Source organism: Staurois parvus, unplaced genomic scaffold (assembly GCF_062004578.1).
Source record: "Staurois parvus isolate SC_StPar_1 unplaced genomic scaffold, SC_StPar_1.0 ptg001193l, whole genome shotgun sequence".
In the NCBI taxonomy this organism is placed as follows: domain Eukaryota; kingdom Metazoa; phylum Chordata; class Amphibia; order Anura; family Ranidae; genus Staurois; species Staurois parvus.
In genome coordinates, this window is record NW_028318989.1 from 739314 (window position 1) to 763307 (window position 23994).

The 23994-nt window shown below is 41.6% G+C and overlaps 1 protein-coding gene across 1 annotated transcript in view; it reads left to right on the forward strand.

The window, feature by feature from the left end:
- The window catches only part of LOC149438318 (dynein axonemal assembly factor 8-like), a 163782-nt gene that overhangs the window by 111998 nt on the left and 27790 nt on the right, over positions 1–23994 (forward strand). The window contains exons 28-29 of the mRNA XM_089659979.1: positions 11408–11619; positions 20137–20222. Of these exons, the coding sequence (XP_089516105.1) occupies positions 11408–11619; positions 20137–20222 (298 nt within the window). The remainder of the gene's footprint in view (positions 1–11407; positions 11620–20136; positions 20223–23994) is intronic.

Genomic DNA, 23994 nt, shown 5'->3' on the forward strand with positions numbered 1-23994 from the left:
CCTCATTTTTTTTTAATTTTATGCTTATTTTATTTATTTATTTAACTTTTTTTTTTTTTAACTGATCTTTTGGGGGGCTTTGGTGAAACATCAGGGTTCTAAACAGACCTCTGATGTCTCACATTTGGGACTGAGAAAGGGAATGAGGACAGAGATTCATCAAGTCCTTTTCTCTGCAGCCTCAGTTGCACAGATAAAGAAATAGGATGCGCTCTGAGGCTTCCTGTTCATTCACAAACTGAAGCATAGTAAACACAGTTTACTATGCTTCAGTGATGAATGGACACATGAGTAATTGGTACCGATCACTCAATGTGTTCATTCAGGAAAGGAATGGCTGGTAAATATGACATATTTACTGCTCCCTTTCCCCACTCTCCATCCTAAAAGAATTCCCCCTGTGCGCCCACTGCAGCTGCCCTGCAGGAATGGAGGGAAGCCGGCAGCGATGCGATGGAAAGGGGCACACACTGGGGTCTGGACAGCAGGTGGAAGGGGGGCACACAGGGGTCCTGGACAGCAGGGGAGTGAGGGTGCAGTTACTAGAACCGATCCCCCTGCAGTGCAGCCGGAGTGAGGCACAAGAGGACTGGTGTCAGCAATAAAACAGTATGTGTCTGGGCCCCCCTTTTGAATTGATTGAGCCCAGGCCCAATACAGGAGGGCCAGCTGTACTGCCTTATTAGCAGCCCCAGGGGATTTTAGAATACAGACTGAACAATATAACCGATAAAAGTGTTGCAGAGGCATAGAGTACAGGAAGTTTAAAATGATGACCTCACTAGCTTTCTAGTATTATCATGTCATTTTTTTGCACTTATTGAACTAATTTAAAAATTAATGATATATTCAAAAGACCAAAAGGGAGCTAATAAGAAATGTTTATTGTTAGGTTTTGGTACATTTTAAGTACTTTTTTGCTGTCAGAGTCAATTTTCGCATACATGTTTAACTGCCCATTGAAGATTACTTAAAACCACCAACAATTTGTATGTTTTCTGAAAGCGGAGGACCTACAGAATGAAATGATGGTGGTTACATTTGTTTTGTGTTGCACAGTATTAGTGCAGCTATTTATCCTATGTATATTTTTTAGTTGTACACTACAGGACACAGGATATTTATTATTTAACCATTGTCATAGGCAGCTACCCTTTAGTGATTTGACACTTGGAAATAAGAAAGCTGCAGGGACATCATTCCTCCCACTTCCAGCTAGCCTCCGTTTTATGCTAGTCTCCTTTTCTGATTGACCTCTTCTCTCTACTAAAAGTAGCTTACCTCTTTTCTATAGAGGTTTTTTCCTCTGCGTGATACTTCTCTCAAGATTCATGGCCGCTATTGAAGCACCCTGGTCTTCCATAACACCTCAGCAGTGCCACAGGCTGATAGCTTCCTTTTCTGATGAGAGCAACTTTTGCATCTCATTTGGAAACCAAGGACCCAGAGTATGGAGGAAGAATGGAGAGGCACACACTGCAAGATGCTTGAAGTCCAGTGTGAAGTTTCCACAGTCTGTGTTGATTTGGGGAGCCATGTCATCTGCTGGTGTTGGTCCACTGTGCTTCATTAAGTCCAGGGTCAACGCAGCCGTCTATCAGGAGATTTTGGAGCACTTCATGGTTCCTTCCGCAGACGAGCTTTATGGGGATGCTGACTTCATTTTCCAGCAGGACTTGGCACCTGCCCACACTGCCAAAAGCACCAAAACCTGGTTTAATGACCGTGGGATTACTGTGCTTGATTGGCCAGCAAACTTGCCTGACCTGAACCCCATAGAGAATCTATGGGGTATTGCCAAGAGAAAAATGAGAGACATGAGATTGAACAATGCAGAAGAGCTGAAGGCCGCTATCGAAGCATCCTGGTCTTCCATAACACCTCAGCAGTGCCACAGGCTGATAGCTTCCATGCCACGCCGCATTGAGGCAGTAATTGCTGCAAAAGGGGCCCAAACCAAGTACTGAGTACATATGCATGCTTCTACTTTTCAGAGGTCCGATATTGTTCTATGTACAATCCTTGTTTTATTGATTGCATGTAATATTCTCATTTTCTGAGATTGTGGATTTGGGGTTTTCATGAGCTGTAAGCCATAATCATCACAATGATGACAAATCACGGCTTGAACTATCTTGCTTTGCATGTAATGAGTCTATCTCATATATTAGTTTCACCTTTGAAGTTGCATTACTGAAATAAATGAACTTTTGCACAATATTCAAATTTTTTGAGTTTCACCTGTACTTCAGCACTTTAAACAGTGTATTGCAGCCATGGAGTAGGAGGACCGCCAGCTGTTTAAGTTTGGCAACATTTTCCTAGTGGTTTGTCTGTTGCATCTGGTTCTACTACAATATTTCCATTGGACATACTTCTCTTGTCTCTCACTACTTTATAGCATGGCAATCTTTGGATGCCTGCCTGAGTCAAGCAGCCTATAGTGCCTAACACAGAAGGCTTTACCCTTCTCTCTTCACAGCTGCACCACACATGGCAGATAGGTAAGGGGGTCATATGGACTCAGCACTAGGCTCAGCAGGGAGGGTGGTGGTAGTCTATCTACACACTCTGGTGTCCTCTTTTCATACTATTGCCCCCAGTCTGCTTCTCTGCCTTCCTGTGTGCACTCTGCTGGCCCTTTGGCCATATAGCCTTCCTTCTACTTATCTAGGGGGAAATTAATGTTTGATTTCATGGCCAGAATTTACAAGTCATAGATAACAAGTCACAAGCGAGCCCCTCCAGTCCCCCCTCCTGGGATAGTCTCTGACTTTGCCTTTGCTGCAGACAAGTTTTCTCTCCTTCGGAGCAATTCGATCTGGATGAACCTTCTGGAACAGTTTGTCGCCAGGTCCAGGGACCCTTGGGCCTTTGCATTGGGGACACGGTGACTCCATGGGGTAAGTATCACTCTGCATCTCCAGCTTCTCCCTTGTCTACTCAACAGGATCAAGACGGTGGGCATTCTAGTGATTCTCATCGTACCATATTGGCCCAGGAGAATGTGGTAGTTGGACATACTCAGACTCCAGGCAGACACTCTGTGTGTCCTTCTGGAGACCTTCTGTCTCAAGGACTGGTCCAGAATCCTGCTTCTTGTTTACTGACTTCAGTGGCATTGCTCTTGAGGTCCAGGTCCCAAGGAGCAGAGCTTCTGCATCATCACATACAGTACTGGGAGTGTGACTGGAGCTGGTCGCAGGTTACAGAGGAGCTGCAGGGGACCAGTCACAGCACTTGAGAGTGCGAACAAGGTAAGTATCTCTAATATGTAAAATCATATAATGCAGCACTGCCCCAAAAAACTCTGTACACATACAGGTGATGATGTAAAAATCCAATAACCAAAAATCAACCTGGATGCTGGAAAATCTTTACATTACTTCAGATTGACAAAAAAATCAACCTTTGTGCTGTAGAAATTTTACATTACATAAACTTTTCATATATACCACCATATGCATTAGTGATATAAAAAAAAAGTCCAACTTTAGTAAACAGTCCTATTTTTTTCAGTGTGTTGTGCTCCACACCATTCATAAATATGTGATTTCCCACATGTCCTTCCACCTTCCACACTATGTGCTCACCTTTACCTATAATTATGATAGGTCAACTTGCGCCTTACCCTTTTAAAATGGCTCATTAAAGAGGAACTTCTGTTCCCCCCAAAAAATTAAATGTCAGCAACTAAAAATACTGTAGCTGCTGGCTTTTAATAAAAGGGCACTTACCTGTCCAGGGATCCAGCGCCATCCTCACCTGGCCCCACATTGCGCCGGTCTTCGGGTCCTCTGCTCTGGCATGTTTACTAAGGGAAGCCGGCTGTGACTCCTTGGGGTTTATTTACTAAAGCTGGAGAGTCCAAAATCAGACTCCCTTCTGCATAGAAACCAATCAGCTTCTAACCTCAGCTTGTTCAATGAAGCTTTGGCAATGAAACCTGGAAGCTGATTGGTTTCTATGTAGAAGGGAGTCTGATTTTGGACTCTCCAGCTTTATTAAATAAACCTTCTTGGGTCTTCACAGCCAGCTTCCCACTGTGCATGCGTGAGCCATGCTGCTCTTTGTGAATGGTCTTGTAACCTTCTGGGACCTTTGACATGTCCCACAAAGCTGCAGGCGAATGGAAGGGGGGTCTGAGCACTTCCACTCGAATTGACTAGGTGATCTAGGCGGAGGTGGGAGCAGGTACCTGTCAAAACTAGGTAGCCGGTCTCCAACAAAAAAATTGTCCAAAAGTGGGAAAGGAGCAGGGAGGAGGTGGACAAGCGACACTGTTTTTGTGAAGTTCCACTTCAACATCTGGTCTTTCTCTTTCCACAATCTCCTGATGGGACCATGCACCTTCACTTCTCCTCCTTGTGTTTCTCTCCAGACAGCGCTATAAATATTCCTCTTTTAAATCAGCACACTCTTGTACTTCTATATGACAAAACCACACCAACCTACAGTGAAACAATATCCCTTGGACCTCTACGGTAAATCCTTCCACCCTGGAACTTACAGATCAAATATAGACAATATCAGTCACCATGAATGATGTCTTCAAAATACCCCAATGTCCAACTATATATAAATTTTTAAAAGCTTTCAGAATAAATCCATACAACCTAATAAAGTCTTCTTATAGTTCACCATTCTTAGAGTTCCATCAATTCTCAATGTTCCTCAAACCAATACGTCCTCTTCAACTCTTAGTACTTCAAAACAAATAAACTAAACATAGTGCATTATCCTATAACGCAGATGATATTGGTGCGTGTACATCTAACTAAGGGTCCCAGTGATCACATGTACATCCGGTGACTAGAGTTCCTACCCTTACCCAAAATTAGTAAAAAAACCTGCTTGTGTGTTCCACACTCCTCCATACACTGTGAATATGTGCCATGTCACACATCAGCTAGTGATCATACAGTGCAATCAACACCTGTCAATCTATATACCTTACCAAATGGATAGTTAGTGCAGGCTTAATAAAACCAATAAAATCTCGTGCTCCAGGATCCTGCTGTCACTGCGTGGTCAGCTATCCTTCATATACTGTGAATCCATGCCACCCCAAACATAAATAAGTGGTCAAACATCAATGTGTGGTCTGAATACTATAACACCTGTCAACCAGATTGACAGGTAATGCAGGCTTAACTCAAACAGGGTCCAGGCTCTTGTTACCAGTACTCTGAAATCAGCGATGTAAATGCCTAGAATGGAAATACAAGATCATCATATAAATGCTTCTTAAAACTTGTATAAATCTTTATTAAAAGCACTTACAAAATGGCAGAGTAAATTTAGCATTAAAATCAGCCTTTTAGCTCACTGTCTCCTATTAGCAGTCCGGCCCTCATCCAAGATGGCCACCACGATACTTCCAGTAATGTTTGACGTCACCCGCTGACGCGTTTCGTCATCTCGACTTTTTCAAAGGATGCCTCTTTTGTACTACTTACTAATTTTCTATTTCAATGGTTTTTATTAATTTTTTAAACAGTATAAAACAGAGGCAATAAAACACGCCCACGCAGGGGCTATCAATTGCACAGATAAACAAAATGCAAAATAAAAAAAAATGGGAAAAACCGTGCTCGAACGCCAACAGGGCAAAAGGTACGCCCACGCAGGGGCTATCAATGGCACATAAGTACTTACTCATTTTCAAAAGATTACTAAAACCATTATAGTGCCTTTCAGTCCAACAAAATTCTCCCAACTTGATTAAAAGTTGAAATTGCACTCACTATTTACTGTGCACAAGTCTGGTGCACTACAGAGAAAAACGCATGTACTGTCTCCTTAAGGGGTATATCCATGCGGCTGTGCTCTGAACAAGTAGCCGTATGGATCCATTGTAGGGGTTTTTTTGTACGATCATACGATTTCCTTTAGATTTATCATACGCTATGTAATGCAAAGCCTGCCTGATTTAATATTAACTGAAGGGTTTATTTATGTGTGTCGTCACATTACAAAGATTTCATCAATCTTAATGAGATTGTACAGAGATTGTGCAATCGGATTGTATAGTATATGGCCAGCTTTAGAGTCAGGGAGAAGTTGCAATCCTCTGTACAGTGAATGCCTTAAAGACCAGGACCTCCCCAGGCACATAGAAATGGATTTGGGGATTAATAAACTTAATTCACTTTGATAGTATTGTTGGGTCACATCCATCCAGTTGATATGTACACTTCAGCACCGGTTTGCAGACATGTCTGGGTTTTCTAGTCACACTACTTTACTAATCCTGGCTAAACTTTAATGAGTTCTGTGTACCAAGCGGATTAGCAGAACTGTGTTTGTGTGTCAACAATAATGGGAAATACGGCAAGACACCAAGGCTGGGTTTGCATAGCGTGTCTCCAGGCTAGGTTTACCCAACACAATCTCAGGGAAATGTGGTATTGCTAAATAATTAAATCTGCAGTTTTTCATATAGCGTCTTGAAGAAGTCAAAGTAAATTATTTTGTTGCCCGATGATAATTTTTGGGAATTTGATACAAATACGATCGGGTGCAACATAACGCCGGGAGAATAAATAAAACTCTGACATTTGATTACAAAAAGTGCAACTCCATCTTCAGGTGACCCTGTCATTAAAAAGAAAACATTGCATAAGCCAGCATTAATTGTCTAGTGATACGTGGACTGCAATCGCTGACCTCATTTGGAAAATGCCTGGTTCTTTTGCTGATCCTCTGGCTTTAGTACTCTGGGAGTCACTGATTAAGAATGAGTATGTAGCCAGTGAGCTCAGAGCTCCTAATGTTTAAGTTGCCAAAAGGAAGTTATAGGTGGCGTTTGTTCAGAGAAATCAGCTCCTGGCTTCTTATCTGTCCTGGATAATTCAACTGCAAGATGTCACTGCTATCAATACCTTTTTTAGGTCAATATAAAATATTGAATGATAAAATGGTATGCAGCTCTAAATAGTAAAACAAACATCCATATAACCAAAGTGACAGTAAATGGATAAGACGGTGTAAACCATCAATCAAACTTTAAATCGTTCCATAAAAGGTAAAGATGGAAGATCGACAGTGCCACAGTGGAGATAAATATATTAAAATCCAGTCAGGCTTGTGGAAGAATCCGGTAAATTAATGCGCTTACCACAAAGACATACAAACTGAGCGTTGTATGTATAATGATGGACATCAGGGCCTGGTCAGCAAACAGGACTGCATCCAGTCACCATGTAAGACCCCCAGGAATGGTGGGAAACACTCTCCAGGGTCATCTCAGGTTTCGCAGGCAGGTCCAACGAAGTCCTCTCCCAATAGTACTCCTCCAGATCGCTCCACCTTGATGGGGCTGTCCGTGTCTCCTCAGTGTCTCTCGGGATCCATCCTCCTGGCCCACCGGCCCTGTCTCCTCACAAGCACCGAGCACGGCCTCTTCCGCCCGCCTCTCGTAGTTCGGACACTCGTCTGCTGACAGGTCCTCCCCTCACGGATTTCCGGCCCACACAAACCCTCACCGGCCGTTCACGCAGCGAACACAATGTTTTGTGTTTTTTTTTTCTTTCAGCCAGAAGGTGAAACTGTTGTCTCCTTTCTATATGCCTTCTAGAGACTGTTTAGCAGTCTGTTGGAAAAGCTCTTTTATTTACAGAGCTCTGTAGCTCAAGCTGCAGTTTATACATAACTGAAGGACTCATCTTAGTGACTGTACCCTTATCAAATTGCTTTTTTTTTATTATATGGGTTATAAAAGGGTGGCCCACACAGGGGCTATGTCACGTAGCTTGGTTGAAGGCCGAGGTGATGAGAGGGCTTCCCTTGCCGCTTTGGTTCGAGCACCCCTGAATGTGGTGACAGAGGTACAAGGCTCAAAGAAGCATAGGTGCTGGTAGATTGGTAGCAGGTGACTGCCACAATCAGAGACGTAGTCCAGGTGAGCCAGGGTCATACATGGTGAGGCAGCAGCGTGGTCAGGAAGCAGGCTGAGGTCAGTACCGGGGAAACAGGCAGAGCAAGGTCCAGTAGCAGGCCAAGATCAGTTCCAGGAAGCAGGCAGGGAATAGTCAGAGGCAAGCCAGGGTCAGTATCCAAAATCCACAGAGCAAGGTCAGGAACAAGCCGGATCAGCAACGAAAATCAGTCTGTAAAAGCAGAAACACAAATCATGGGGAAGCTGAAGAACATCCAGCAATAAGCACATCAAGGTCTCCTTTAAAGAGGCAGGTTGGCACCAATGCTTGCTGACATGCGCGCCAATGTGTGCTGGTGCACACAGATGTGCCAGCGTGTCATTGCACCCCGGATACTAGCCCGAGCTTGTCTGTGTGCTGGTACATGTGCAGAAGCATTAGCTGTATTAGTTTCCTGACAGGCTAGAACATCTGATAGGAATACCAATGAAAGTCAAAGTAAACATAAACAGGCACATAGGTAAGCATTCAGGACCTCTTTGAAGGTAATGCCAATGGGCCCTTTGGGGTCTAGTATTTGTGTATATGTGACCTGATCTACCAGATGTGGAAATAGGTCTTATGATAAGAGGGGAAGAGCAGGAGCTGGAGAAAGACGAAGAGGGATTTGGGAGGAGGAAAGAAAAATTCCAAAAAAGGGGAAGAAAGGGAGAAACAAAGTATGGCCTCCAAAGGATGAAGACAGAAGTTGGGATATAATTTCAAAATAAGAGGTATAGGTAGAGTAAGAAAGACACATAAAACGCCTCCCCCATGGACTCCTGCCCAAGGGCCAAACAAAGAGTGATATATCATTCAGACTAGAAGAGTTCAAAGATGGAAAGGTGTAGGTAAGCCATGGTTCCCATATTTTAAGGGATATGGCTTGTGAGTCATTGAGAATACTAGTTTCTTAATAAACAGCATCATTTTCATGCGGTCCATCTTAGTCCAAAGTTTCATTCAGACAAAGCCAACCTTGAGAGAGACTGATTTGTACTAGCTCTTTGGATAACACATAGTGCTCTAGGGATCCTTTTCTGGGTTCCCATCTATGCATTAATAATGTCGACATGTTGACATATGTTATACCACACATTGTAATTAAGGATAAACAGTAAAACTTTATAACGTCCTTTTAAAATGTTTTGCTCATATAGAGCTTAGTCATAGATCCTAATTTTATTTTTTAAAACAAAGATTGTATACACATAATAAAACAGGTAGAAAATATCAGTTTAAAAACGTAAAAAAAAAAACATATGCAGAAAATTAAGCCTTTATAGAGATCCTGTCACTAGCTTAAACATTGCGGGTACAATCACAGAAAGAAGTACTTTAAATCAGGGTGGATTTGATTTAAATCAAACTGATTTAAATCACTAGTCAGTAAGGCTTGATTTAAATCCTAGTTTTCTACATAAAGACTAATTCTTGCTGGTATAACTTTAATATGCAAGTAGATGAAGATTTTTAGAATAACTTTTCATATTAGTTTTTTTATCCCCAGTTTAATAGGTTAATCATTCATATTTGGACAACTTTTCTGTTGTACTTAGGAAGGAGAAAAATAATCATTACCTTAATAATAACAATTTAAATAGATTTATTCAACTGAAACAATAACATTCCAGCATATGTGATTTGCTTAAACATCCATGTTTTTTAAACTAATTTGGCTAAACAAAATATATATATTTTAAGAAACTTAGACTGTCAGCCCCTTCCTCCTCACACTTAGTTTCACTTTCTTCTTGTACAGATCTATTCCACTCCAAACAATCAGAAAAATATTGTTTCTATTCTATTCACTGAACTTCTTGAACCTTAGCACTGAAGGGGTTGATTCTGTATTCATAGGTTTGTAGAAGTTAGGATTAAGGTCTTTTTCTTAACTCTGTTCATGTTATAACATTTTTGCTGTGAAGAAGAGGCATGTGATCTCCGCTGAGTCAAATTCAGTTTTGAGAACTGCAAAAGTAAACCAATCATCTGTGATAATATCTTGTAGGCAGAGAAACTGCCCAATAATCTTACAAAAACCTCTGGAAGAGCATGACATTGTGAATGGATTAATGGCATTTATTTACCAAAAAAATTAAACATATACAGCCTTATTCTACATAATTAAAAAACTAATCTTTATTTCATGATGGAATAACCTTTGGATCGTAATATATTTTCCTCAAAAAGCATTTTATTTAAAAATATCCGATTTAAATAAAAAAAAATCCGATTTAAATAAAAAAAATCTGATTTTTTTTTTGATTTTTTTAAAAAAATCATTGATTTTTAACCACCCTGCTTTAAATGTTTAGTTGAAGTATTTTTTCTTTTCATAAATATTTTTTTTGTTGACTTGCAATGTGCCTTGCAATGTGTTAGCAAATGAGTAGAGTCAGTTGCCTAGCACAACTCCCTTGTTCCTTGCACATCATATCCCTTTCCACTTGGGGTATCTAATTACTCTCTATGCCGGTCAAGCTCCTCTGCCCCTCCCTCACCTCCCTAAATATCCTTTTATGTAACTGCGGGGGGAGGAACGAAGGGGAATACTATAGAATCATTTGATGATCAATATGAAGCCAAGATCAAGAACACATGGACATGACCTCAAACTAATAGGCGGAAAATTCAAAACAAATGTTAGCAAGTATTATTTTACTGAAAGAGTAGTTGCTTGGAATAGATTTCCAGCAGAGGTAGTGAGTCAGTCAATACTAAGTGGATTCAAACATGCTTGGGACAAACAGTTCTCAACTCAGACAAAAAAGTTAATTAAAAAAAAACGTGTATAAATTATATGTATGGTATAAACGCAGACTTGATGGACCACTTGGTCTTTTTCCTGCCGTCACTTTTCTATGTTTCTGTGTTGAGTGACAGCTGAATCTGCAGTCATCACATTCAAGAATCCAGCTCTTGGATGTCTAGGCAAGGGAGGCTTTTACAGGGACATACCATGCATAAAATTTGCTCAGTTCACATATAATCCCCATTGTAATGTACAGCGCTGAGCAAACTGTTGGCGCTTTATAAACACTGTATAATAACAATAAAATAATAATCCTATGGGTAGATTTTTGTTGAAATGAATGGCCTGGTGACAGGGTCTCTTTAGTGGAACATGTACTAGCCTCAATTCTAGCAGAATAGAAGTGTCATTCAAGTGTGATGCTGTTTCATACTGTATCTAATTGTTGTGCCTACAACGTGTTATTCTCTACATAATAATTACTCGATCTTGTCAATATTTAACATAAATTAATCAAGAAGCTACACTCTTAAATGATTCTATAAATTACATGTGACAGGCAGATGCTGTGACACCATCTCTTTGTCAGATATCACATCCACTCTGTATTTTCAACTCAATTAGAACAATTACAGAACAATGACATTAGAATGATGCGTTAAGAGGTAGTATTCACTTCTAATTCTGACATGCGATTAGGTGGCTGGAATAATGTTTTGTGTTTGCTTTCTAGGTTTGCCGTTCACCAGCGCCTTGTGCCAGACGACATGTCTGCTCTTCCCCGCGGGGGTGCTGCGAGGGTCTTCACCAGCATTCATCCAGGGGTTAGAGAAGCTGGCTGAGCAAGAGTTCCGTGTCACAGGGGTGCGGCTTACGATGTTTGACCAATCGCAGGCTCAGATAGTGGCGGATTTGTACAGTACAAAGAACAGCTTGTCGGCAGAGGTATACCTTTATTTGTAGAGATACAAAAATTTTATTGAAAAAAAAAAAACTGGCTGGAAAAAGGGGGGGGCAGGGTATATTGAAGGGGGAAAGGGAGAGAAGAGAGAAAATCTCCTTGTGATAGTCCAATAAAATAGTCCACGGAGAACAGGCTATAATCACTCCTATTGATGGCTGCAGCCCCTCTGATTCAGAGTATTGGATGAATCCTCTGTACTCCTCTACTGCAAAAGAATAATATAACAGGGGGCGCCCCCAAATAAGTGTAGACTTTTATTAAAACCATAAGAATAAAAATCAATATGCAATCACATGCAATAATTGGGAAAAAGCACATTAAAAAATCCTGCAGGCATCTGCAGAGTTCGCCAAGGAAGCGACCGAGTATAGCAGAGTAGCACTTGGAAGCGGCTGTATACTATGTGCAGAGTTCGCCAGGGAAGGGTTGCCAGGCAAGGCAGAGGGTACTGCAGGAAGCAGCTGGGTGTGTGAACGCCAAGGAGGCCAGCATGGAATGCACTCCTGAGCTGGAAACGCAATGACATCAGACGTATGGATGTGGTAGTGGGATGACGTTGGTTGTAGAAGGCTACGCATTTCAGGGTTTCAGAACGTCCCTTTCTCAAGCCTCCTTTAATATTTTTATTTTTATACAGTGCTCAGCATAAATGAGTATTTGTCAGAAAACCTTTACTTTCATCTCAGAATCAACAATTGCTATGGGACACTATACTACCAAATCCTCCCACAAATGCGGGCCATTGATTGCAAACAAGATTTGTTAATTTGCACACACAAAGTATTTTTCCTAACATTCATTCAAGACCATATTGCAAAAATGAATACACCCCAATGAAAGTCTTAGGAGCAAAGCTAAATTTTAGACAACAAAATCCTAGTTATCAAGAATTCAACTACAGGTGAGTCTATTCATTAAACAGGTGTCCAGCAGACAGTTGCTACTAAACAAAGAAATCCCCTTCCCATTTCATGCTGATAGCAATGGCAACATATGGAAGAGAAATGTCGCAAAGCTGAGAAAAGAAATAATTTCTTTACACAAGAAAGGTGAAGGCTACAAGAAGATCAGCAAAGCTTTATTTATCAGTCAGAATACTGTAACAAAAGTGATACAAAAATTTAACAAAGATGGAACTGAACCATCTCACAGAGACGTCCAGGCCGTCCACGGAAGTTAACACCTCGACAGGAGCGTCTTCTGATGAGAAGGGTTGAAGAAAATCGCCATGCAAGTTTACTGCAGTTAGCTAAAGAAGTGGAAAACCACATTGGGGTGATTGTTTTCTGTGACACCATACAGCGTACACTGCAGAGGAATGGTATGCATGGGTGTCATCCATGAAGAAAGCCTCTCCTAAAGCCCATGCACAAAAAAGCCCGCCTAGAATTTGCCAGGACCCATGCTGAAAAAGAAGAAGACTACTGGGACTCTGTACATTGGAGTGATGAGACCAAGATAAATGTTTTTGGAACTGATGGCTTCAAAACTGTATGGAATCGCAAAGGTGAGGAGTACAAAGAAAAAAATGCATGGTACCTATACTGAAACTTGGTGGTGGCAGTGTCCTTCTGTGGGGCTGCATGAGTGCTGCTGGTGTCGAGGAGCTGCATTTCATTGATGGTATCATGAATTCACAGATGTACTGCTCTATATTGAAAGAGAAGATGCTACCATCACTCCGTGTCCTTGGTCATTGTGCACTTTTCCAACTTGACAATGATCCAAAACACACATCTAAGGCCACTGTTGCAATTCTGAAGAAGAGCAGGGTGAAACTGATTCAGTGGCCGAGTATCTCTCCTGATCTGAACCCAATCGTACACCTATGGGGAATTCTAAAGAGACCACTTGAGCATCACTCTCCATCCAGCATCCAGGCTCTAAAAGAGGTCGTTCTTGAAGAATGGAAAAACATCGATGTTGCAATATGCCACCAACTTGTTCATTCCATGCCTAGAAGACTTAATGTTGTCCTTACAAAATACTAGATGCAGTAGTTTTTGTTGTGAGGTGTATTCATTTTTGCATCAACTAATTTGAGTAAAAGTGAAGATTTTGTCATCTAAGTTATACTATTAACCTTACTTTCATGTAACGAGCTACACAAGTGTTCTATAAAATTCAGTTTTGTCTAAATTTTGGAAATTGTTCTTGTGTTCATTGAGATATTGATTAAAATCTTACTTTTCAAAAGGGGTATACCTATTTATGCCCAGCACCGTATATGAGCAAGTCATCTTAAAGTGATATTAAAGGATATATTGTTTTTTCTCTTTTTCAAATGCTGATGACATACCTAGTCTGACCAGCTGCTATGTTAAAATGACTGCCGGAGATCCACGTTGCTCCGGCGGCGTGACGTCACGGTGTGGTGTGGCTCCTCCTGACGCGTATCGTGCTCCAGCACGTCTTCAGAAGGGGGTCGCCAACCCCCTTCTGGCACATAAGGCGCATTTAATATGTGCGTCCGGTGAGTGCGCATTTCATTACCACTACCACACGGATACCCAAGTCACCTCAATTTTTTATATTCATCTATATATTTGCTGGACTATTCTATAATTCTATTTATAAGGACTTTACTGTTCTCTTTTGTTCACCTGTTGTTTATAAGCGCTGCACTCTTCATATACATTGTCTTCTCCATAGGTCATTGGTACCGTTTTTCTGTGCATAGCAGCTTGTTGAATGTTACTAAGGCGCTTATACTACTTTTTAGACTCGAGCGGCTGCGTGTCCTTTTAGGTGGGTGGTCTGCACCACTGCTCTCTGGCTCAGTGCTGAATTGACATCAGGCTCAGGTAAGTATTTAGAAGGGGGCAGGGGGAGATTGCATTAAGGTAAAAATCCTTTAGCCTTTACAACCACTTTAAGAAAAATCCAATTCTTCTACACAGTTGCACTTTTTTTTTTTTTTGTGGGACGACTTTTTTTGGGTGGATCTTGCTCCCACTTCCACAGTTGTCCAGTCAATTCCCCATCCTGCTGGCAGCCTCCTGGGATACACGTCACACATTCCAGGAGGCTACTGAATTGTTTCCTGGCAGCCTGGAGCTGGCGCATGTGGTGCGTTGCAGGGTTCCAACTGCGAGTGATCTGAAAGTAACAGCCGCTTCCCAAATACAAGATTGCGGTGCAGAAGATCAGAAACCTCGCGAAGAACCAGTTGCATGGAAGACGATGTTGGACTTCATGGGCTGGTAAGTACTGTGTGTGTTTCTTCAAAGTCAGCAGCTACAGTACTTGAAACAGCTGACCTTTCATTTTCCCATAGCCAGGGAAAGTTCCTCTTTAAATATTTAGCTTTTATATATTACAGCTATACAGGCTTACTCATGAAGGATTCATATTGAGCTCATTTACCTTTCCTTGCTGTGTCCAAGCATGCAGACCATTGTAAGGGGAACTCTATTGCATTATAGCTGTGAAAAGGAGGTCATTATCCTTTCATGTGTTTTGTTTTACCATTGAAGAGCCACTTTATACAAATTACATAATGTTCATTAACTGGATTATATAAAAGTATTTTAAGGACTTGCATGGATAAATATGCCAGAATTCCAGATTATCAGAACAGAACATATTTTAAAAGCCTCATTTTCCCTCTAAGGGCTGTTTATGTAGAGCAGTAAGTTGCACTGCAAACTTTAGAGTATGGAACTCTAAATCCGTTTCAGTAGGTTTGGTATCATGCCTCACTGTGTATACTTGTTTAAGCAATTTTTATTGGGAGGAGAATCTGTTTTTGAAGTTTCTTACCTAGAGATCCTGCCAGTAACATCACTTCCTGTTGCAGGCTGACAACGCTATGCCACTGCCTCTCAATTAGCAGCAGTGGTGTCAGCCGGCTGTGTATGCTTCTTTAGTATCACAGGCAAAGTTAGAGTTAGGATAAGAAGTTGGATGGGAGTTGCTGTGAGGGTACAAGGTAGGTTAATGTTGGGGTTAAATTAAAAGGACGGATAGTGTTAGGATTGCAGGGGTGGTTAGTGTTAGAATTATGGGGAGGGTTAGTTTTAGAATTACAGAAAGGGTTAGGGCAGTGTTTCTCAACTCCATTCCTCATGGACCCCCAACAGGTCATGTTTTTAGGATTTCCATTATTTTGCACAGGTGATTTGATCAGTTTCACTGCCTTAGTAATTACCACAACTGTTTCATCTGAGGGAAATCCTGAAAACATGACCTGTTGGGGGTCCATGAGGACTGGAGTTGAGAAACACTGGGTTAGGGTTACAGGGAGAGTTAGTGTTAGCATTAAAGGTAGGGTTAGTGTGCGGGATACAGGGAGGATTAGTATTAGAATTAATTGGAAGGTTACAGGGAGAGTTGCTGTTAGGGAGGGTTAGTATTAGGATTATATAGAATGTTAGTGTTAGGATTATATGGAAGGTTATAGTTCAGATTATATGGAAAGGATTACAGAGTGGGTTAATGTTAGGATTACAGGGAGGATTAGTGTTAGGATTACAAAGAAGGTCAGTGTTAGGTTCACAAAGTAGGCTAGTGTTAGGATAACAGGAATGGTTGGTGTTAGGATCACAGGGAAGGTTGGTGTTAGGATCACAGGGAGCGTTGCTGGTAGGATTACAGGGAAGGTTATAGTAAAGATTATATGGAAAAGATTACAGAGTGGGTTAATGTTAGGATTACAGGGAGGATTAGTGTTAGGATTACAAAGAAGGTCAGTGTTAGGTTCACAAAGTAGGCTAGTGTTAGGATAACAGGAACGGTTGGTGTTAGGATCACAGGGAAGGTTGGTGTTAGGATCACAGGGAAGGTTGGTGTTAGGATCACAGGGAACGTTGGTGTTAGGATTACAGGGAAGGTTGGTGTTAGGATCACAGGGAAGGTAGGTGTTAGGATCACAGGGAACGTTGGTGTTAGGATTACAGGGAAGGTTATAGTAAAGATTATATGGAAAAGATTACAGAGTGGGTTAATGTTAGGATTACAGGGAGGATTAGTGTTAGGATTACAAAGAAGGTCAGTGTTAGGTTCACAAAGTAGGCTAGTGTTAGGATAACAGGAACGGTTGGTGTTAGGATCACAGGGAAGGTTGGTGTTAGGATCACAGGGAAGGTTGGTGTTAGGATCACAGGGAACGTTGGTGTTAGGATTACAGGGAAGGTTGGTGTTAGGATCACAGGGAAGGTTGGTGTTAGGATCACAGGGAAGGTTGGGGTTAAGATCACAGGGAAGGTTGGTTTTAGGACTACAAGGAGGGTTAGTATTAGAATTACAGGGAGTGTTGGTATCAGGATTACATGAGAGTTTTGTGCTAGGATTACATGGATGTTTTACACTGGGATTACATGGAGGGTTAGTTTTAGGGTTACAAGGAAGATTAGAGTTAGGATTTAAAAAGTGTATTAGAGTTAAAGGGAAAGTTAGTGTTAGGTTTACAGGGATGGTTAGTATTAGGACTACAGAAAGAGTTAGTGTTAGGATTACAGAGTGGGTTAGTGTTAGGATTACAGAGTGGGTTAGTGTTAGGATTACAGCAAGGTTGGTGTTGGAAATATAGGGAGTGTTAGTGTCAGGATTACATGAGTGTTTTGTGCTAGGATTACATGGAAGTTTAGCACTAGGATTACATAGACGGTTAGTGTAAGGGTTACAGATAGGGTTAGAGTTGGCATTTCAAGGTGGATTAACGTTACAGGATTAAGGGGAAGGTCAGTGTAAGGGTTACCGGGAAGGTAGTTGTTAGGTTTACATGGAATGTTAGTGTTAGTATGACATAGAAAGTTAGTGTTAGGGTTACTGTTTTCCTTCCAGGATTACTGGAAGGGTTAGCATTAGGATTGCATTATTATGATTAGTATTAGGATTACAGGAAAGGTTAGTGTTATGATTAGGATAAACTTTAGCATTAGAATTCCAGGGAGGGTTAGTGTTGGGTTTAGTGTGATAATGTCATGGAAGATTAGTGTTTTGATTACAAGGACAGTTAGTGTTAGTTATAAAGGGAGGGTCATTATTAGGATTTTAGGGAAGGTTAGTGTTAGGATTAAAGGGAGCACTGAGCACCTGGGCAGTCTGAGGTGCAACCTGGTGGCATCAGATGTGTTCTATTGGATTTGGGTCAAGCGAGAAGGGGGGCCATTCAACGGTATCAATTCCTTCATCCTCCAGGAACTGCCTGCATACTCTTGCCACATGAGGCCGGGCATTGTTGTGCTCCAGGAGGAACCCAGGACCCACTGCACCAGCATAGGGTCTGACAATGGGTCCAAGGATTTTATCTCGAAACCTAATGGCAGTTAAAGTGCCATTGTCTAGCCAGTAGAGGTCTGTGCGTCCCTCCATGGACATGGCTCCCCAGACCATCACTGACCCACTACCAAAACGGTCATGCTGAATGATGTTACAGGCAGCATAATGTTCTCCACGGCTTCTCCAGACCCTTTCACGTCTGTCACATGGGCTCAGGGTGAACCTGCTCTCATCTGTGAAAAGCACAGGGTACCAATGGCGGACCTGCCAATTCTGGTGTTCAATGGCAAATGATAATTGAGCTCTATGGTCCCGGACAGTGAGCACAGGGATCATTAGAGGGGCCCTCAGTCCACCCTCATGAAGTTTGTTTGGTCAGAGACATTCACACCAGTGGCCTGCTGGAGGTCATTCTGTAGGACTCTGGCAGTGCTCGTCATGTTCCTCCTTGCACATAGGAGCAGATACCGGTCCTGCTGATGGGTTAAGGACCTTCTACGGCCCTGTCCAGCTTTCCTAGAATAACTGCCTCTCTCCTGGAATCTCCTCCATGCTCTTGAGACTGTGCTGGGAGACACAGAAAACCTTCTGGCAATGGCACGTATTGATGTACCATCCTGGAGGAGTTGGACTGCCTGTGCAACCTCTGTAGGGTCCAGGGATTGCCTCATGTTACCAGTAGTGACACTGACCCTAGCGCAATGCAAAACTAGTGAAAAACAGCCAGAAAAGATGAGTAGGGAAAAAATGTCAGTGGCCCCAACCTTTAAAACCATTCCTGTTTTGGGGGTCGTCTCATTGTTGCCCATCTAGTGCACCTGTGGTAATTTCATTAACACCAAAGCAGCTGAAACTGATTAACAACCCCCTCTGCTACTTACCTGACCAGATCAATATCCCAGGAGTTTATGCTATATCCTGATTAAAAAGTGTTCCTTTAATTTTTTTGAGCAGCGTATAAGGATTACAGGGAGGTTTTCTGTGTTTTTTTTATGCAACACATTTTATGTATATTGGGTGTTAGATTCGTTTTACATGCATTACTTTAATATTTATCCATATGGAAGAAACTGTACCAAGGATGCTGCAGGCAGGATTTTTTTTAATGCACAGTACTAATATGCAGTGGTATGAATGTAGCCTTATGGACGCCATAGATGGGTCGAAAATTGGTCGATTTTTCGGGCGCAAAAAAAATCGGCCCATGGGTTAATTGGTCGGCCATTTTTCTGAATTTTGTCAGATTTGTTTGATCGGTAAAGTTGGAAACAAAATCGTCCGATTTTGCAGATTGGCCGATTTTCACGGCAATGATGGGCAAATCGGCCGATCTTTTTACCGATAAAAAATCTGCGCATGAGCCGTGACCTGCAAGAAAAAGAAAAAGAAGAAGGAAGAAGAAGAAAAAGAAAGAAGGTAAAGAGAAGAAGAGGAAGAGGAAGAAAAAGAAAGAAGGTAAAGAGAAAAAGAGGAAGAAGAGGAAGAAAAAGAGGAAGAAGAGGAAAAAGAAGAAGAGGAAGAAGAAGAAGAGAAAGAAGAAGAAGAAGAAGAAGAAGAAGAAGAGAAAAAAGAAGGAAGAAGAGAAAGAAGAGGAAAAAGGAGAAGGAAGAAGAGGAGAAAGAAGAAGAGAAAGAAGAAGAGAAAGAAGAGGAGAAAGAAGAAGAGAAAGAAGATGAAGAGAAAGAAGAAGAGGAAAAAGAAGAGAAAGAAGAAGAAGAAGAGAAAGAAGAGGAAAAAGAAGAAGAAAAAGAAGAAGATGAAGAGAAAGAAGAGGAAGAAGAAGAGAAAGAAGAAGAATTCCAGTCCGCTATTATATTTGACATTAAAAAGTATTGCGGTTGCAACAATGTATCTATTTGTATCCGAAAAAACCCATCTGTATCCAAAATGGATACAAATAGATACATTGTTGCAACCGAAATACTTTTTAATGTCAAATATAATAGCGGAGCTCTCTGCAGGGACAGAAGTAATTAAATGCCGACCGTAGACGGGAAGAAAATCGGCCGATTTGTTTTTTTTTTTTTTTACTGTTGGTGGTAACGTCGGCCTATTGAACGACCGATTTTTCAATTTTTTTTTTTAAAACGGATGGTTTTCTCCCCGTCTATGGCCTGCACAAGTGTGTGTTTGGGGGGAGTCGTGTTAGTGTCGGACATCACACTTTTCCCCAGTAAATACCAATGCTGATCTCCCAATGATGGAAGTCAATTTGTAGATAATTTATATGCCTGTAGAGGATAGAAATGTAACTCTGCTCTTGTGGTTTGTTTCAGTCTAATGCTGTGATGGAGGGTCCCTGCCTGCTTATAGCCGCTCAGAGGGACAATGCAGTAGCCTGTTTCCACTCACTAATGGCCAGGTAAGCACCAGTGTATTTCTGTCAGCAATAAAACACATGAGAATAATTAGCAAAGGAAATGAGTTGAATAATTTAGCAACCGCACATTGATCCCATCTCATTGTTTAGACCAGGAACATTTTCCATGCCTACAAAATAAAGATCGCTGGATAAGCAGACAATAGGAAAATCCTTTGTTTTGCAGTGGTTAGTATGTTGCCATTTTATTGGCTCCAGGGAGTTTAGACAATGACTTTTCCATTTGTTATTAAAAATCGCCTCCATGTCTAAAATTTAAAACCCACTTATTCCCTGACGCATTCCCCGTGCTTGGCTTTTTTTTTCTTTAATGTTTATCTCAATTTGCTGATTTTTAATGATGTTTCATGTCGCTGCCTCCCTCTGTCCCCCCTGGTGCTTGTTGTGCTGGGTGGTCTTTATACTTGGCAGAACTCCTCTGTGTACAGTAATGGCTGCTTCAGGGCACAAGTAACCTGCTTAGCACTGGTCATTTATAGTACAGCTTGCAGCATCGGAAGAGAAACGGTGCCTGCAGGGAAGCCCAAAGTTATTTTTATGTTAAAGGGGACCTCTACTATCCACATTAAATTCTGAAGACTCAATGGAACTTTTACGTTAACTCAGAATAAAGCATTCTAGATGAATCAATACAAAGGGTGTACAAAGTGTTACACTTCATTTTATTTCAAAAGTAGCTGAAGCAGAAAAGCCTGTCTTCAGCCAGTATGCTTTAAAAAAGGACCCAAGTTCTCAGTATGTAAACAGTGGTCTCTCTGCAGAGGTACAGGGGATATTTGCCCCCTGCTGTAACCTATAAGATTAAAGCTTTGGAATGGCCCAGACCTGAATCCAATCGAAAATCTGTGGGGTGATCTGAAGAGGACTGTGCACAGGAGATGCCCAATCTGACAGATTTCAGAGATCTTTGTCTCATTTTTTTACATCACAGAAACCTGACATTTTAACAAGGGTGTGTAAACTTTTTATATCCACTGTATATGTTTTTTTTTTTTTTTATTTGACATGATACAAGAGATGGTCAGAGACTTAAGGCATGATACAAAGGATGGTGACAGACTGCAGACATGATACAGGAGATGGTCGGAGACTGCAAACATGATACAAGGGATGGTCGGAGACTGCAGAAATGATACAAGGGATGGTCAGAGAATGTAGACATGACACAAGGGATGGTCAGAGAATGCAGATATGATACAAAGGATGGTCAGAGAATGCAGATATGATACAAGGGATGGTCAGAGATTGCTGATGTGATACAAGGAATGGTCAGAGAATGCAGACATGACACAAGGGATGGTCAGAGAATGTAGACATAACACAAGGGATGGTCAGAGAATGCAGATATGGTACAAAGGTTGGTCAGAGAATGCAGACATGAAACAAGGGATGGTCAGAGATTGCTGATGTGATACAAGGAATGGTCAGAGATTACAGACTTGGAGACTGGGGACATGCTTCAGGATACAATCATTTACTGAAGACATATCACATGAGACTGGTAGAAATCACTGCTATGGCAGGTCAACAGGAAAGCACTGGTTAATGTCTGCAGGGCCCAAGTGCCACACAAAAAGTGCCAAAGTGCTTCAGGTCGTGCACCAGGGTTTTAGGTATTAGTTCAGTTCAGTGCCAGAAAGTTGCAAGGACACTGGATCTCTGGTAAAATCGGCAGGTGTTTTTCCATATGTGCAGAAAAAGTTCTTAGCCAGAGAAAATTAAAACTAAAGCAGTCTCCATGTGTAAGGACTGCTAAATTGCAATGTGTGTATATATGTGTATATGTGTGTATGTGTATATATATATATATATATATATATATATATATACACACACACTCATGTGACAGATGTGAAAGGGTCTGGGGTCTGGAGAAGCTGTGGAGAACGTTCTGCTGCCAGTAACATCATTCAGCATGACCATTTTGGTGGTGGGTCAGTTATGTCCTGGGAAGGCATATCCATGGAGGGACGCACAGACTTCTACAGGCTAGACATTGGCACCCTGTCAATAGGTATCGGGATGAAATCCTTGGACCCATTGTCAGACCCTACGCTGATACAGTGGGTCCTGGATTCCTCCTGGTGCACAACAATGCCCGGCCTCATATGATGAGAGCATGCAGGCAGTTCCTGGAGGGTGAAGGAATTGATACCATTGAATGGCCCACATGCGTGCCTGACCTAAACCCAGTAGAACATCTCTGGGATGTCATGTTTTGGTCCATCCGACGACGCCAGGTTGCACCTCAGACTGTCCAGGAGCTCAGTGATGCCTTGGTCCAGATCTGGGAGGAAATCCCCCAGGACACCATCCATAGTCTCATTAGGATCATTCCCCGACGTTGTCAGGAATGCATATAAGCACATGGGGCCATACAAACTACTGAGGACCATTCTGAGTTGCTGCAATGAAATTTCAGCAAAATGGACTAGCCTGCTGCATCATTTTTTCACTTTGATTTTCAGGGTGTCTTTGAATTTAGTCCTCTGTAGGTTGATCATTTTCATTTCCATCAAACATGGGGCATCCTTATGCTTTGAAAACATTACCCAATCCATATCAGTATAGATATCCAGCATGAGATTTTTCCCCTTTGAGATCTGATGTGTTTTCAAAGTGTTCCTTTAATTTTTTGAGCAGTGTGTGTGTGTATGTGTGTGTATATATATATATATACAGTATATATATACACATATACATATACACACACACACACACATATACACACACAAACTTAGGTCCATATATATTTGGACACAGTCACAATTTTAGTCTTTATCAGCTTCTTACCAAAACATACTCAAGCTATAGTTATATAATAGATATGGGCTGAAAGTGCACACTCTCAGGTTTAATTTGAGGGTATGTACATTCAAATTGGAGGAAGGGTTTAGGAATTACATCTCTTAAGAGTAGCCATCCCCCCTTTTTCAAGGGACCAAAAGTAATTGGACAATTGAATCAAAAGCTATTTCATGGCCAGGTGTGGGCTACTCCTTTGTTATTTCTTCATCAATTAAGCAGGTAAAAGGAGTTGATTCTAAGTGTGGTACAGTATTTGCATTTGGAATCTATTGCTGTGAACCTACATCATGCGTTCAAAGGAGCTGTCCATGTAAGTGAAACAGGCCTGAGGAAGGAGCGAGCATGCCCTGAACACGTGCCATACGTGGAGTTCCGGTCCCAGGTGACGTCACAACTTAAAGCCTCCCTACGTCTCTCTGCTACCCCCCCCGAGTCCTGGAAACCACTGGAGCGGCGGGGACGAGGAAGAGGATCGCATAGGATAGCACACTATCACCAGAGCGCACTAACCCACTTTATCCGGACATGCATGTTTTTACTTCACACTTGTGAGTGTTTTTATTCATTAAATTTGCCTGGTTTTAAACAATCAGAGTGGCGCCACTGTGTTTTATCTCTCTCAAAACCGGTGTACTAGAGTCACTTCAAGCTCTGACAGCTGGCTGCCTCCACCTCAAAGACCCACATTCACCCAGAGATTAACCCATCCTTGAGCTTCCTATTTAGGACAGTGCTGGATTATACACCTGCAAGTCCCAATTTATATGTATGGCCTCTCATATATATCAATTATTGGTCCACCTATGCTTGCTACATTCACTTGGGTCTATATTCTAGCGCTCCCAATTCTCCTTTGTATAATTGTCAAAGTCTACAATCAAGAGAAGACGTCACGAGAGCAAATACAGAGGGTTCACCACAAGGTGCAAACCATTCATAAGCCTGA